Consider the following 15419-nt stretch of genomic DNA (forward strand, 5'->3'; position numbering starts at 1 on the left):
ATCATGAATTTTATTTAGAATGATGGTCCAGAATGTTAGAGTGAGGTGTTCTTGCACGGTTAGCTAACTTTTAACACCCTCTTGAATGGTTCTATAAGGTGTGAAATTTGAAGGGTGAAAAGCACTGCTTGATATCAGATGATTATCATTCCTATATCCTGAGGACAAGCAGAAGAGGGCAGCTCTGAAGCTCAAAAGTGAGGTGTGCCTTACTTTTTGACCGCGCCAATTTCAGAAGGGCAGCTGTGAGGTTTACATGAGATGTTAGTAAAACACTTAGAGGAGTGCCTGGCACACAGTGGATGGTCCGTAAATGTTAACTAGCACCAGCTGCAGCATTCAGAAAATTAGTTTTTCACCGGTCTGGGACAATCGCCTGTCTCCAAACGTCTCTTTTACTCTCACTCTTCAAACTAGAATTCCACTATTGCATACTCTTCACCTCCTTTAGAGTTTTAAAGATTTTGTATTATCCAAAGTCCTGATTTAAAATGCAGCTAGCTCTCAAAGAGGTATGATCTCAGTGCACTTTAGTTAATACTTCATCAGGGAAAGGGACTTTATTAATAAATGCATGGCGGATGCTAGTGCTGGCGCAGGGCTCTCCACACTGAGTGAATGGGAATGAAGAAAATGAACATTTATTGAGTATTCACTGGGGCTATGTGAAAGGCCTTCTGCATATTTTGACTCTCTTTATCTTCACAATAACTCTGCAAGATTATTGCAGAAGATTGTGCAGGATCCTGCAGAGTAAGTGATTAAGCCAGAATTCACCGCCTATGTTACTTTATGCAGATTTGACTAAAGCTTCAGACTTAGATTTTATTGTGAGCCAATCATGTCAAGCACTCCACTAAACGAGTCTACATACATATGCTTGAATTGTACTGGGCTGTTTACCACCTAATTAAGTTGTCTCCAGATGGAAGAACAGATAAAAGTTTAACATGAAAACGACTTATGTTTATTCATGTAGGCGAATACAGGGGGAGAAAAATCTTCATGAGGGGAAAAATCTCAGAAAAAGACATCTATAGACTTTTTGCTCTGGAAAAATGATGAGGTACATGGGGTTTTGCCACACTACATTCTTTTCCTCAATACCTAATACTTCCTCATGCACTAGCATTCTCAATGTATTTATTAATGAAGTCTCTTTCACTGATAACGTATTAACTAAAGTGTATTAGGGTCAGATCTCTTTGAGAGCTAGATGCATTTTAAGTCAGGACTCTGGATAACACAAAATCTTTAAAACTGTGAAGGAGGTGCAGAATATGTAATGGTGAAATTCTAGGTGTTAAGAGTGATAATAAGGGAGAAATTTGGGGACAGGGCATCATCCCAGACCTTTCAAAAGATACAACATATTCTGCCTTTCAGTCAGCTCAGAGGATATGATTATTTTTCATCCATTTCTTTGCATTTAGTTCATGGACTGTCTCAAGATCACAGCCCTGTGTTATCAAAAGCCCGGTTATCTTTCACCACCATATGTAGCATCTTTTAAAAAGAAATTCATTTTTTAAAAGTTTAATCATATGTTGTTTTCATCTGTACTTATTTGGCTCTGTGAGGTTCAAAGGAGAACAGAACATTTTCTCCTAGGTAACTAGCAACTGTATATTTTTGGTTATAGGTTTCTTCCTAATGTGAAATATTTAGGTCCTTAATTTATCCTGCATTCATATGAGCCTGTTGCTACATGCATAGGAAGTAGTTCACCCTCAGTTTCCAAGAGTCCTCTTCTTTCTCCACTTTCCCCTCACCTGAGGCTTCTCTCAGACCTTCCAGATACTAGGCACTCTACCTTTGGTTTCTTTTCAATCTCCTTTCCCTGCCCAATGTGGCACATTGTCCACAGTAGATACTATAAAAACTGTTTTGTAGCTAGTTCAGAAATTTGAAACACTAAACAATACTTCTTTTAATTTTTCACAAAGAAAGAGAGAAAGAGGAAGGAAGGAAGGAAGAAAGGAAGGAAGGAAGGGAGGGAGGAAGGAAGGGAGGAAGGAAGGGAGGGAGGGAAGGGAAGGAAATTAGCCTGGTACCATGCACATTTCTTTAGAATAGAGGGAAAACCATCCCTGTGATTCAGGAGCATTCAGGAAGGATAACTGGGTAAGAGACCATAAAGTAAGGTCGATTAAAAGTCTTAACAAGAAAATGACACTGTGATTAGCCAAGTCCTTACTGCAAAAGAAAAAGTTGGTTGGTAAGTTTACCAGAATTCTGGAAATCCGTGAAGCAGCAGCATAAGTGGTTTGCCTCTTTCACCAGCAGCAACATAATGAAATCTTAACCCCGAATCCTGCAGTACAAAATAGAGGGCATGGAATTTTAGTGATATTTTGCCAAAAGTAGTGCATTTAGTATTTCCATTTCATTAAAGAAAAAGTTCACTTGCATTATTTTTAATATCAAGAAATAAAATAAATATTATTAAATTTCAAAAAGAAAAAAAACTCCATGATTTATTAATAGAGTAAATTAGATTTACTTTTGTTGACATTCCCTTTATAGTACCTTCCCTTCTTGTTCTACCTACAAGGTCAATTTATATGTTACAAGCTTCTGGAACAATGTCACAATTTGTGACTTTCATCTTACTGATGTGTCACATTTCATCTCATTCAAATTCCAAAGGACATGTAAATAATTCTGATCTGAATTTATATTCCTGCCATGTTTACCTCCTAGTCATGTACTTTTCTCAGCTTGCCCGTCAAGAGCTGTGCCATCAGTTATATAATTCACACCTCCTTTCCTTATTTTTAGTTCTCTCCTTCCCACATTATTATTTTGAGAGTTGCATGTACAGCTCCCCTTGCTTCCTGCTCCTCGTGTCATGTCAATGTATTTCTAACAGCAGAATTCTCTGAGTGCTCAAGACTTCTCTCTGCATGTGGGAGACAAGACTGCCCAAGGAAAATAAAAGGCATGGGAGTGAGACAAGAATACAGCAATCAAAAAGCAAACTGAAAAGAAGAAAATGGAGAAAAAAAGCAAGAAAGGAAAACAAAAATTCACAAAGAAGTGAAGAAAGAAACCAAGAACCAAAAGATGAGCACAGAGACAGAATTTTTTATCAGGTAACCCAAGCAAGAGGGTTTCCAGATGTGAAAAAAAATCTTACAAGGTCATTTAATTCAACCCCATCATTTTTACAGATTTGGAAACTAAAGTCCAAAGATATTAACATGGGTCATAAAGGTGGTTGGGAGCAGGGCTGTGACCAGAACCCCATTCTGTCCTACCTTACAGGACAATGTTCTTTCCACTCCTTGGTTCTGTCGCTGGGGAAACTCTTTAGGTAGCCAGATTAAGAGGAAAAGCATTATGAGGAATTCCAGATGACTCTTTTTCACTGCTTCTCCTCAGGTTGGACTAGGATAACAAATCTGACTTTGCCCTCAACTGCAGAATGCCTTTCTAGAAGTTCAATAACTTCTTTTATTGGTGATGAGTCTTGGCCACTTGATTGGACTTAGTGAACAAATAATTAATTGCACTTACTATGTACTAGGCACTGTTCTAAGTTTTTGTTTATTTGGGTTTGTCTGTTTGTTTTACAAATATCGATTCATTTCATTCTCATACCAACCCCAGGCTGAATAAGGGTAAGAAAAATGTGCCCTTGCTCTTTTGAACTCTAGCAGTTGGACCATCTAGCTCCTAATAGGAATCCTGCACTTTGGTGACATAAATATCCCCTCGTGTGAGGCCAGTTTTGAAAGGCCTGTGAGTCAGACTGCAGGGTGCATCCTGAAGGGTCATATCCCTTCACCACCTGGAGCCTCAGGAAATGGAATATCCATGGGCTGCCAGGAGGCTTGGGACAAGCATGAACAGTTCTAGTCTGAATGCATGGTTGACATTTACTTTTTATTCCATTCCTTTGGTCTCTGACTTCATAAGTCTGCTTCCTTGCTCACAAACATAACACCATTTATTTATTGTTTCATGCTGGTTAGGTCATCTCTGCATGCTCCATTCTGCTACTCTGAATAAAGTCCTATTTCCAATGACTTGTTCTATTTACTCTTCCAATCTCTAAAATTTAAGCAAGGACAGCCTCATGAGACAGTAGGGCATGACCAGGAACAATTCCCTACAGCTGATCTGAGCTCTAAAGGGCAAAAAGGTGACAGGAGACAGCCTTCCCTTAGAGAGAGCAGAATTATTCTGGGTTGTTGTGGTGGAGCAGGAGGGGGACAGTAATATATGTATAGGACCCTGATGAGAGAACCTCCTCATAACCTATTCTCTGTCTCTCTGTCTCTCTGTCTCTCTCTCTGTCTCTCTCTCTCTCTCACACACACACACACACACACACACACACACACACACACACACACACACGGTCTCGACCCCTCTCCCGCCACACCTCGCCCCCCCTTGCCTTGCCTCCCCCTGGCATCTTCCCTGTCCCCGCCGCGCGCTCTTTGCGAGCCCCAGGAACACTAGGGGACGCTGGGCGTCATGGAAGGAGCAGCCCAGCGCTCTCTGCCCTCACGGCCGTCACGTTCCCTCCCGATACCGCCGGGCCCACGCCGGCCTTCACCTTGATCCGCACGTAGCAGTGGGTACCCAAAGAGGGGTCGTTCAAACACGCGGGAGGGTGTTCCCGGGCGACCCTCCGGAAGGTCTGCGCGGGTCCCTTGCCGATGCTCCACAAAAGTTTGAGCAGGTAGACGGAGGCGCAGAGCCCGCAGTAGCAGTAGACCAGGGACCAGAAGAGCAGGGACCGGATCGTGACCGTCAGGCGGAGCAGGCAATCCCGCAGCCTCGCCATCGGGCGGGGCCGGCGGCGGGGCCCGCTGCCGTTCGGGGACGCGGGAGAAGCGGCGCTAGCTCCGGCTGCGGAGCGAGACAGCCAGCGCGGCGCCGCGCCAGGCCCGCCAGCCGGTCCGCGGGAGCCGGCTTCGCGCGCGCCTCCCCGCGGGCCCCCGGGGCAGATGCGCTCGGCTGGCGTCCGGTGGCCCAGCCGCGGGCGCCCGCACTCACGGTGCGCGCTCCGGGGCCGCTGCGCCCTGCCCGGGAGCGCCGCGGGGCAGACCCCCTGCGCTGCGGGTTCCGCCCCGGCCTGGGCGAGGCTGGGGACCGGCCTTCCTCCGCAGAGTGTGATCCCAGTTCTAAACCGCTCAACTGTGGGGAAGATGAAGGGGAGTCTTTCCCAAATCATCCTGGCGCAGAAGAAAGCGCCGCTCTTACTTTGACCAGTGTTCAAGTCCTCTCATTGCCCAGTCAACTGGTGCAATTTCATTAGGCCTTTTTCTGGATCATAGAATTATGGCGCGCGGGGAAGAGAGGCAGTGAACGACGGTTTTCATAGTATATGACGGCTATTATTACTTTATTCATTCCTAACATTCTTCTGACGGTGTTGATATCCTCCAACAAGGTTCAGAGTGGTATCAGCCCAGCCAGTTCAGAGTGGTTATCAGCCCAGCCAGGCCTCTCTGGTTCTAAAGGCAAGCCTCTGGAAAGCCCTGGTCTGTTTTCTATCCCTGTAAGTCTTTCCTTTGCAAGACTCTTATATAAATGGAATCATATAATATGTAACCTTTTATTTTTGGCTTCTTTTCATTTAGTGTAATGCATCTGAGATTCAGCTATGCTGTTACATATACTGTTTCTTCTTTATTGCGTGTTAGTTTTCATTGAACAAATGTGTCGTATTGTTTATCCATTTCCTAGTTAAAGGACGTTTGAGTTTTTTCCACTTTGTGATTATGAATAAAGCCACTATAAACACTCATGTGAAGTTTTTGTGTGAACATAAGTTTTCCTTTCACCTGGGTAAGTACTTATAAGTGGGATTGCTGGGTCAGGTGGTAAGTTGCATTTAACTTTATGAGAAACTGCCAAACTGGCTTCCAAAGTGGCTGTACAATTTCGAATACATACCAGCTATGTGTGAGAATTATGGTTGGGTTATAGTCTTGCAAGAACTTGGTATTGTCAAAAAAATCTTTTTAATTTTGGCAATTCTAAGGTGTGTATAGGGTACAAAGTAGGATTAACATTTATGTTTTGCATGTGTAGTATCTCATTGAGATTTTAATTTACATTTCCCTAGTGACTAATAATGTGTGGGCATCTTTATGTACTTGAATGCCATCAAATATATTCTTTGACAAAGTGTCTGTTAAAATCTTTTATACATTTTTAAAAATTGTGTTGTTTGTTTTCCTACTATTGAATTCAAGAGTTCTCTATATATTTTGGATACAAATCCTTTATCATACATCATGAGATTTGCAAACATTTTCCCAGACTGTGTCTTTTCATTCCTATAACAGAGACTTTTGAAGAGCAGAATTTCTTAATTAAAAAAAAATTATCTATCTATTTATTTATTTATTTATTCTTTTTAAGTAGGCTCCACACCTAATGTGGGGTTTGAACTCACAACCCCTAGATCAAGAGTCACATGCTCTATGCATTGAACCAGCCAGGTGCCCCCCGCCCCGAGTTTCTTAATTTTGATGCCATCTCATGTATCACTTTTATTTCTTTTATGGATGGTACTTTTGGCCTTTAATGTAAGAAATCTTTTCATAACTCAAGGTCAGCAGGATTTCTTTCCCTTATGTTTTCTTCTAGAAGTTTTATGTTTTTATTTTTTATATTTAGATCTGCGAACCATTTTTCTTCAACTTTCCCCAAGTTTTGTTTTATTATTTTTAAAATTTTAATTCCAGTATAGTTAACATACAGTTTTATATTAGTTTCAGGTATACAATAGAGTGATTCAACAATTCTATATATTACTCAGTGCTCATCAGGATAGGTGTACTCTTAATTCCCATCATCTATTTCACCCATCCCCCACCTACCTCCCCTCTGGTAACCATCAGTTTGTTCTCTATAGCTAAAAGTCTCTTTTTTTGGTGTGTCTCTTTTTTTATTTGTTCATTTGTTTTGTTTCTTAAATTCCACATGTGAGTGGAATCAGATGGTATCTGTCTTTCTCTAACTTATTTGCTTAGCATTATACCCCCTAGATCCATCCATGTTGTTGCAAATGGTAAGATTTCATTCTTTTTTATGGCTGAGTAATATTCCTGTGTGTGTGTGTGTGTGTGTGTGTGTGTGTGTGTGTGTGTGTGTGTGACATATTTATCCATTCATCTACAGATGGACATTTGGACTGTTTCCATAATTTGGCTATTATAAATAATGTTGCAATAAGCATAGGGGTACATATTTGAATTAGTGTTTTTGTATTCTTTGGGTAAATACCTGGTAAGTGCAATTACTGGATCATATGGTAATTCTATTTTTAATTTTTCAAGTTACCAAGTCTATGATCCATTTTGAGTTAATTTTTGTATAGGGTACAAAGTATGGATTAACATTTATGTTTTGCATGTGGATATATAATTGTTTTGGCACCATTTGTTGAAAAGAATATTCTTTCTCTGTTGAATTGCTTTTGCACCTTTGCTGAAAATCACTTGGACGTACAGGACTATTTCTAAGTCTTTAGTCTGTTTCATTGATCCATATGGCTATATTTTCTTCAATACCGCACTTGTCATGACTTTTGAAAGTAGTATAGTAGTCCTAGAATTCAGGTAGAATGAGTCCTTAGACTTTGTTCTTCTTTATAAAAATTGTTTTGCCTATTCTGCTTACTTACCTTTTCAAAAAAAATTTAGTATTAGTTTGTCATTTTAGGCAAAAATTAATCATTTTGGAGAAAACTGATATTTTAACAGTATTTTGCTCAATCCATGAACATGATATATCACTTCATTTATTTAGATCTTCTTTGATATCTTTCACTGCTTAAAACATACAAATATTGCATATATTTTGTAATATTTAGACCTAAGTATTTCTTTTTTATATATTATTGTTAATACTACTTTTTTCAATTTCCAGTTGCTTATTACTAGTATAAAGAAACATGATTTTGGGGGTTTTTTTGTCTTGGATTCTGAGACCTTGATAAACTCACTTACTAGTTCTAGTAGCTTTTTGAAAGAGTCTTTGGGATTTTTTATGGATAACTGTGTCATCTATGAATAGAGACAGTTTTATTTCTTCCTTCCTACATATTTGCCTTTTATTTCTTCTTCTCACCATATTGCACTGGCTAGGACCGCCAGTACAAGAAATAATGAATAGGAGTAGTGAGAATGGACATCTTTACCTTATTCCTGATCTTCAGGGGAAAACATTCATCTTTCACTATTAAACATAATATTAGCTAAAGATGCCATTTATCATGTTGAGGAAGTTCTTTTCTATTTCTAGTTTCTGAGAGTTTTTTTTCATAAATGGAGGTTGAATTTTGTCAAAGGGCATTTGCTTCTCTTGAGATAATCACAATTTTTCCTCTTTAATCTTTTAATATAGTTAATTACATACAAAATTTTTACATTTTGGGGGCACCTGGGTAGCTCATTCGTTAAGCATAGGCCTTTGGCTCACGTTATGATCCAGGGTCCTGGGATTGAGCACTGCATCGGGCTCCCTTGCTCAGTGGGAAGCCTGCTTCTCCCTCTCCCACTCCCCCTGCTTGTGTTCCCTCTCTCGCTGTGTCTCTCTCTGTCAAATAAATAAATAAAATCTTTTAAAAATTTTAAATTTTTTATTTAAATTCAATTTAATTAACCTATAGTGTATTATTAGTTTAGAGGTAGAATTTAGTGATTCATCAGTTGCATATAACATCCAGTACTCATTACATCAAGTGCCCTCCTTAATGCCCATCACCCAGTTACCCCATTCCCCCTACCAAACTCCCCTCCAGCAACCCTCAGTTTGTTTCCTATAGTTAAGAGTCTCTACATATAACATTTTTTGAATGTTGAACCAGACTTTCGTCCCCAGATTAAACCCTACTTGGTCATGAAGTACTATATTTTTTTTATATATTGCTGAAATCAACTTGTTAATATGTGGTTGATGATTTTTGCATCTATATTTCTTATTTTTTATATATTCTGGAAGAATTTATATAAAACTGATATTATTTCTTCTTTAAATGTTTGGTAGAATTCTCCAAAAAAGCCATCTAGGTCTCAAGTTGTTTTTTTAATTTTTTTTTTTAAGGTTTTAAAATGTAATTGAATCGGTGAGGCCTGGGTGGTTTAGCCAGTTAAGTGTCTGCCTTCGGCTCAGGTCATGATCCCAGGGTCCTGGGATTGAATCCCATGTCAGGCTCCTTGCTCAGCGGGGAGCCTGCTTCTCCCTCTGCCTGCCGCTCCCCCTGCTTGTGCGTGCTCTCTTTCTCTCTTTCTCTCTGACAAATACATAAATAAATAAAATCTTAAAATAAAATATAATGCAATCTATTTAAAAGTTATAGGACTATTCAGGTGATCTGCTTTTTCTTTGCCAGTTTGTGTCTCTTAAGAATTTTATGCATTTCACTTAAGTCATTGAATTTATGGCTTAATTTCCAAATATTTTGGACGATTTTGCAGACGATCTTTTTGTTGTTAATTTCTAGTTTAAATACGGTATGTTCCAAGAGTTTACCTTCAAAACTACCTGTTCTTTTAAATTTGTCAAGGTTTGCTTTATGTCTCTGAATATGGTCTATTTTGGTGAATGTTTCAACTGTATTTGAAAAGTTGTTACCTGGAGTGTAGCATAAATGTTAATTAGGTAAATTGGTTGGCAATGCTGTTCAGGACTATTAGGAACCTTACTGATTATCTGTCTACTTGTTCTATCAATTGCTGAGAGAAGAATGTTAAAATCTGTAATGATGGATTTCTTTCTTTTTCTTTCTTTCTTTCTTTCTTTCTTTCTTTCTTTCTTTCTTTCTTTCTTTCTTTCTTTCTTTCTTTTGGATCTATCAATGCTACTATTTCTGCTTTAGACAGTTATATTTGGGGGCATTTATAAATAAGATAAAATGAATTTTATAATTACTTCCAGTTATGCCATTCTCAGTGTTCTTCATTCATTATATAGATATAAGTTTCTGTTTGGTGTCATATTCCTTCTACCAGAGAACTTCCTTTAGGCTTTCTTGTAGAATAGGTCTGCTGATAATAAATTCTTTCAGCTTTTGTTTGTTTTGCTACATGCTCATCTTTAAGTCTTTATTTATGCTTAGTGATAAGTAATACAGAGATGGTCTCTCTCCATGCTTTTACCTCTCTGATAGCAGTAGACTGCTTTCGTTACTGAATGCTTATTACCCTGGTGGTAGGAAGGGCAGGAGGTAGAGGGGCATTCTCTGCTGTCCTAATTTAGCCTCACAGGCAGGCAGGATGGATATCAGGATATCAGGATATCAGGGTATCTTGGATATGAGGGTGGGATCTTCTCAATGATCATTTCCTGTCCCCAGTGACAGGGACTCTCTAATGGTCTGGACCCATGATGTATTTCCTGCCCTTGTCCTACATTAGAGGGTTTATTTCTGTTTTCTTCCCCCCCCCACCCCAGCTGCAATAGGTCTTCATCAGTGCCCTAGTTAGGCGACAGATTTTGCTCTTCTTCAACCAGAAGCTTAAGGCTTATATTCCTTAAGGAAGACAGAGAAGGATCTGGAGAAGCCTTTGTGCTTTTCCTATGTCTGGTGCTATTCTCTTCCAGGCCTGCATCAGGAGGATTGCTTTCTCAGAACCTCATCCTCCCCCCGAATCCTTCTTGTAAGTACTGATGAGGTCTACAGAGAAGAAGAATCAGCAAGTTGTTGCAAATTTCTCTTGTGCTGTCAGCGGTTCTATATTCTGAACTAGCCCACACCCAGCCTTTAGGAATTTTTTACTTTTAGATGATTTTGTTTTCTTGTTTGTTTTTGTTACCAGATTATATAGCATTTGGTGACATCTGCCTCAGGTAAGCCAGTACTTATGTCCTCTCTCTCCTTTGATGCATTTGTCTCAGCCCTCAGACTAATTTAAGAAATGTTGTGAATTTGGAGAAGAAGCAAGATGGCCGAGGAGTAGGAGACCTGGATTTCGTCTGGTCTCAGGAATTCAGCTGAATAGGGATCAAATCATTCTGAACACCTACGAACTCAACAGGAGATTGAAGAAAAGAATAGTAGCAACTCTCTGAACAGAAGAGCGACCACTTTCTGGAAGGTAGGACGTGCGGAGAAGTGAATCAGAGGAGACATTTGGGAGGATTGACAGCCGGGAGGGGGCCTCCGTTGGCCGCTTCTGGCAAGTGATAGAGCCGCGGAGCACAAAATCGGAACTTTTAGAAGTCGGATCTGCGGAGGGACGTCGCTCCAGTGGCTAAGCGGGGGTGGAACCCTCACGGGACAGTGTGGCCTCAGGACCCTCGGGGTCACAGAAAGACCGGGGGTGCCTGAGTGCGCCAGAGCTCCCAGGTATCGGAGCGGGGAAGCCGTCTGCAGAGACAGAGCCGAGGTGCGGGCTCTCAGCTCGGGGTTGCCATAAACTGTGATCCGTGGCCCAGTCGGGCCACTGCTCCTCCAGCAGGGACCCAACAAGCGGCAGATCTGGGGAGACTCCCTTTCCTCCCCCAGGAGGAGCGGCGCGGAAGCGCACCGCAGGGATCTGCTGGGTTTGGTGACTCCACATGGTGTCGGGTGCCAGAGATACAAACGCTCGGTCACAGGCTGGGTGAGCACGGAGTGCGGCCGGAGACCGGGGCGATGGGAGTGACTGACTGCTTTTCTCTGGGGGCGCACTGAGGAGCAGGGGCCCGAGTTCTCGGCCCTTCCAGGGCAGAGATTGGGAGGCCGCCATTTTCACTCTCGTCCTCCAAAGCTGTACCGAGAGCTTGCAGGGCACAAAAGCTCCCGAGAGCAAACCCGAGCTGATTACTTAGCCCGGACAGACAAGGGCGGGGCAATTCCGCCTCCGGCAAAGACATTTGGGAACCACGGCAACAGGTCCCTCCCCCAGAAGATCAGCACAAACAGCCAGCAAGCCAAGACCAAGTTCACCGATCAATGAAAACGGCAGAACTCCAGCGCTAAGGTAATACAGCACATAGAATTCATGGCTTTTTCCCCATGATTCTTTAGTCTTTCAAAGTTAATTTTTTTAACTTTTTCTACTTTTTTTGAATTTTCCTTTTTCCCTTTTGCAACCAACATCTTATCAATCCCTTTTTTAAAAATCTTTTTTATTTTTCATTTTTAGAGTCATATCTATCCCCTTATTGTAGTTAACCTTATTTTTGGTATAGATATATAAGTTGCTCTCTCTTTAAAATTTTGGGATACAGTTTCTTCACAGACCAAAATATACCCTAAATCCCTAATGTATGGCTTTGTTCTAGTCTCCTGCCTGATCACATTCTCTCCCCCCTTTTTTTTTAAATTTCTCTTCTTTCTTTTTTCAACCAACTTCTTATCTTATCAATTCCTTCTATAAAATCTTTTAAAATTTTCATCTTCACAGTCATATTCCATTCCTTCATTGTATTTACCTTATTTTTGTACATATATAAGTTTTTCTTTCTTTAAAATTTTGGGAGGCAGTTTCTTCTAACAGACCAAAATACGCCCAAAATCTAGTGTGTGCTACTGATCTTTTCACCAGCCTGATCATATCCTTTTTTCTTTTTCTTTTTTCTTTCTTTCCCTTTCTTTTCCCCTAGTTTCAGGTCTCTTCCAATTTGTTTAGTGTATATTTTTCTGGAGTCGTTGTTAGCATTTTATTCTCTCATTCATCTATTCTCCTCTGGACAAAATGACAAGATGAAAAAACTCACCTCAAAACACAAACAAACAAACAAACAAGAGTCAGTACTGACTGCCAGGGACGTAATCAATACGGACATTAGTAAGATGTCAGAACTAGAGTTCAGAATGACGATTATAAAGATACTAGCTGGGCTTGAAAAAAGCATGGAAGATACTAGAGAAACCCTTTCTGGAGAAATAAAAGAACTAAAATCTAACCAAGTCGAAATCAAAAAGGCTATTAGTGAGGTGCAATAAAAAAATGGAGGCTCTAATTTCTAGGATAAATGAGGCAGAACAGAGAATTAGTGATATAGAAAACCAAATGATGGAGAATAAAGAAGCTGAGAAAAAAGAGAGATAAACAACTACTGGATCATGAGGGCAGAATTCGAGAGATAAGCAATACCATAAGACAAAACAATATTAGAATAATTGTGATCCCAGAAAAAGAAGAAAGACAGAGAGGGGCAGAAGGTATATTGGAGGAAATTATAGCAGAGGACTTCCGTAATTTGAGGAAGGAAACAGGCATCAAAATCCAGGAGGCACAGAGAATCCCCTCAAAATCAATAAATATAGGTCAACACCCCAACATCTAATAGTAGAACTTACAAGTCTCAGAGAAAGAGAAAATCCTGAAAGCAGCTTGGGACAAGAGGTCTGTAGATTGGCAACAGACCTCTCCACAGAGACCTGGCAGGCCAGAAAGGACTGGCATGATATATTCAGAGCACTAAACGAGAAAAATATGCAGCCAAGAATACTATATCCAGCTAGGCTGTCATTGAAAATAGGAGAGATAAAAAGCTTCCAGGACAAACAAAAACTAAAGGAATTTGCAAACACAAAACCAGCCCTACAAGAAATATTGAAAGGGGTCTTCTAAGCAAAGAGAGAGCCTAAAAGTAACATAGACCAGAAAGGAACACAGACAATATACAATAACAGTCACCTAACAGGCAATACAATGGCACTAAATTCATATCTTCAATAGTTACCCTGAATGTAAATGGGCTAAATGCCCCAATCAAAAGACACAGGGTATCAGATTGGATAAAAAAACAAGACCCACTGATGTGCTGTCTGCAAGAGATTCATTTTAGATCCACAGACACCTCCAGATTGAAAGCGAGGGAGTGGAAAAGCATTTACCATGCTAACGGACATCAAAAGAAAGCTGGGGTGGCAATCCTTATATCAGACAAATTAGATTTAAACCAAACACTATAATGAGAGATGAGGAAGTTCACTATATCCTACTTTAAAGGGTCTATCCAACAAGAAGATCTAACAATTGTAAGTATCTATGCCCCTAACATGGGAGCAGCCAATTATATAAGGCAATTAATAACAAAATCAAAGAACCACATCGACAACAATACAATAATAGTAGGGGACTTTAACACCCCCTTCACTGAAGTGGACAGATCATCTAAGCAAAAGATCAACAAGGAAATAAAAGCTTTAAATGACACACTGGACCAAATGGTCTTCAGAGATATATTCAGAACATTCCATCCCAAAGCAACGGAATACACATTCTTCTTTAGTGCCCATGGAACATTCTCCAGAATAGATCATATCCTAGGTCACAAATCAGGTCTCAACCGGTACCAAAAGACTGGGATCATTCCCTGCATATTTTCAGACCACAGTGCATTGAAACTAGAACTCAATCACAGGAAGAAAGTTGGAAAGAACTCAAATACATGGAGGCTAAAGAGCATCCTACTAAAGAATGAATGGGTCAACCAGGAAATTAAAGAATTAAAAACATTCATGGAGACAAATGAAAATGAAAACACAGCTGTTCAAAATCTTTGGGATGCAGCAAAGGCAGTCCTAAGAGGAAAGTATATAGCAATACAAGCCTTTCTCAAGAAACAAGAAAGGTCTCAAATACACAACCTAACCTAACACCTAGAAGAGCTAGAGAAAAAACAGTAAATAAAGCCTAAACCCAGCAGGAGAAGAGAAATAATAAATATCAGAGCAGAAATCAATGAAACAGAAACCAAAAGAATAATAGAACAGATCAATGAAACTAGGAGCTGGTCCTTTGAAAGAATTAATAAGATTGATAAACCCCTGGCCAGACTTATCCAAAAGAAAAGAGAAATGACCCAAATAAATAAAATCATGAATGAAAGAGGAGAGATCACAACCAACACCAAAGAAATACAAACAATTATAAGAACATATTATGAGCAACTCTATGCCAGCAAATTAGATAATCTGGAAGAAATGGATGCATTCCTAGAGATGTATCAACTACCAAAACTGAACCAGGAAGAAATAGAAAACCTGAACAGACCCACAAGCACTAAGGAAATTGAAGCAGTCATCAAAAATCTCCCAAAAAACAAGAGCCCAGGGCCAGATGGTTTCCCAGGGAATTCTACCAAACACTTAAAGAAGAATTAATACGTATTCTTCTGAAACTGTTCCAAAAAATGGAAATGGAAGGAAAACTTCCAAAGTCATTTTATGAGGCCAGCATTACCTTGATCCCAAAAGCAGACAAAGACCCCATCAAAAAGGAGAATTACAGACCAGTATCCCTGATGAACATGGATTCAAAAATTCTCACCAAAATACTAGCCAATAGGATCCAACAGTACATTAAAAGGATTATTCACCACGACCAAGTGGGATTTATCCCTGGGCTGCAAGTTTGGTCCAACACCTGCAAATCAATCAATGTGATACAATACATTAATAAAAGAAAGGACAAGAACCACACGATCCTCTCAATAGACACAGGAAAAGCATT

At 40.1% G+C, this 15419-nt stretch overlaps 2 protein-coding genes across 2 annotated transcripts in view; both read right to left on the minus strand.

Moving 5' to 3' along the window:
- The window catches only part of EPHX4 (epoxide hydrolase 4), a 41210-nt gene extending 36311 nt beyond the window's left edge, over positions 1–4899 (minus strand). Inside the window, exons 1-2 of the mRNA XM_025872627.2 lie at positions 4568–4899; positions 2229–2314 (exon numbers count right to left, since the gene is read on the minus strand). Of these exons, the coding sequence (XP_025728412.1) occupies positions 2229–2314; positions 4568–4798 (317 nt within the window). The 5' untranslated portion in view covers positions 4799–4899. The remainder of the gene's footprint in view (positions 1–2228; positions 2315–4567) is intronic.
- Positions 4900–10579: 5680 nt separating this feature from the next.
- The window catches only part of BRDT (bromodomain testis associated), a 78119-nt gene continuing 73279 nt past the window's right edge, over positions 10580–15419 (minus strand). Inside the window, exon 19 of the mRNA XM_073896818.1 lies at positions 10580–10645. Within this exon, the coding sequence (XP_073752919.1) occupies positions 10580–10645 (66 nt within the window). The remainder of the gene's footprint in view (positions 10646–15419) is intronic.

This window comes from Callorhinus ursinus, unplaced genomic scaffold, assembly GCF_003265705.2.
Source record: "Callorhinus ursinus isolate GAN/ISIS: 27379988/994484 unplaced genomic scaffold, GSC_fseal_2.0 scaffold9, whole genome shotgun sequence".
Lineage (NCBI taxonomy): Eukaryota > Metazoa > Chordata > Mammalia > Carnivora > Otariidae > Callorhinus > Callorhinus ursinus.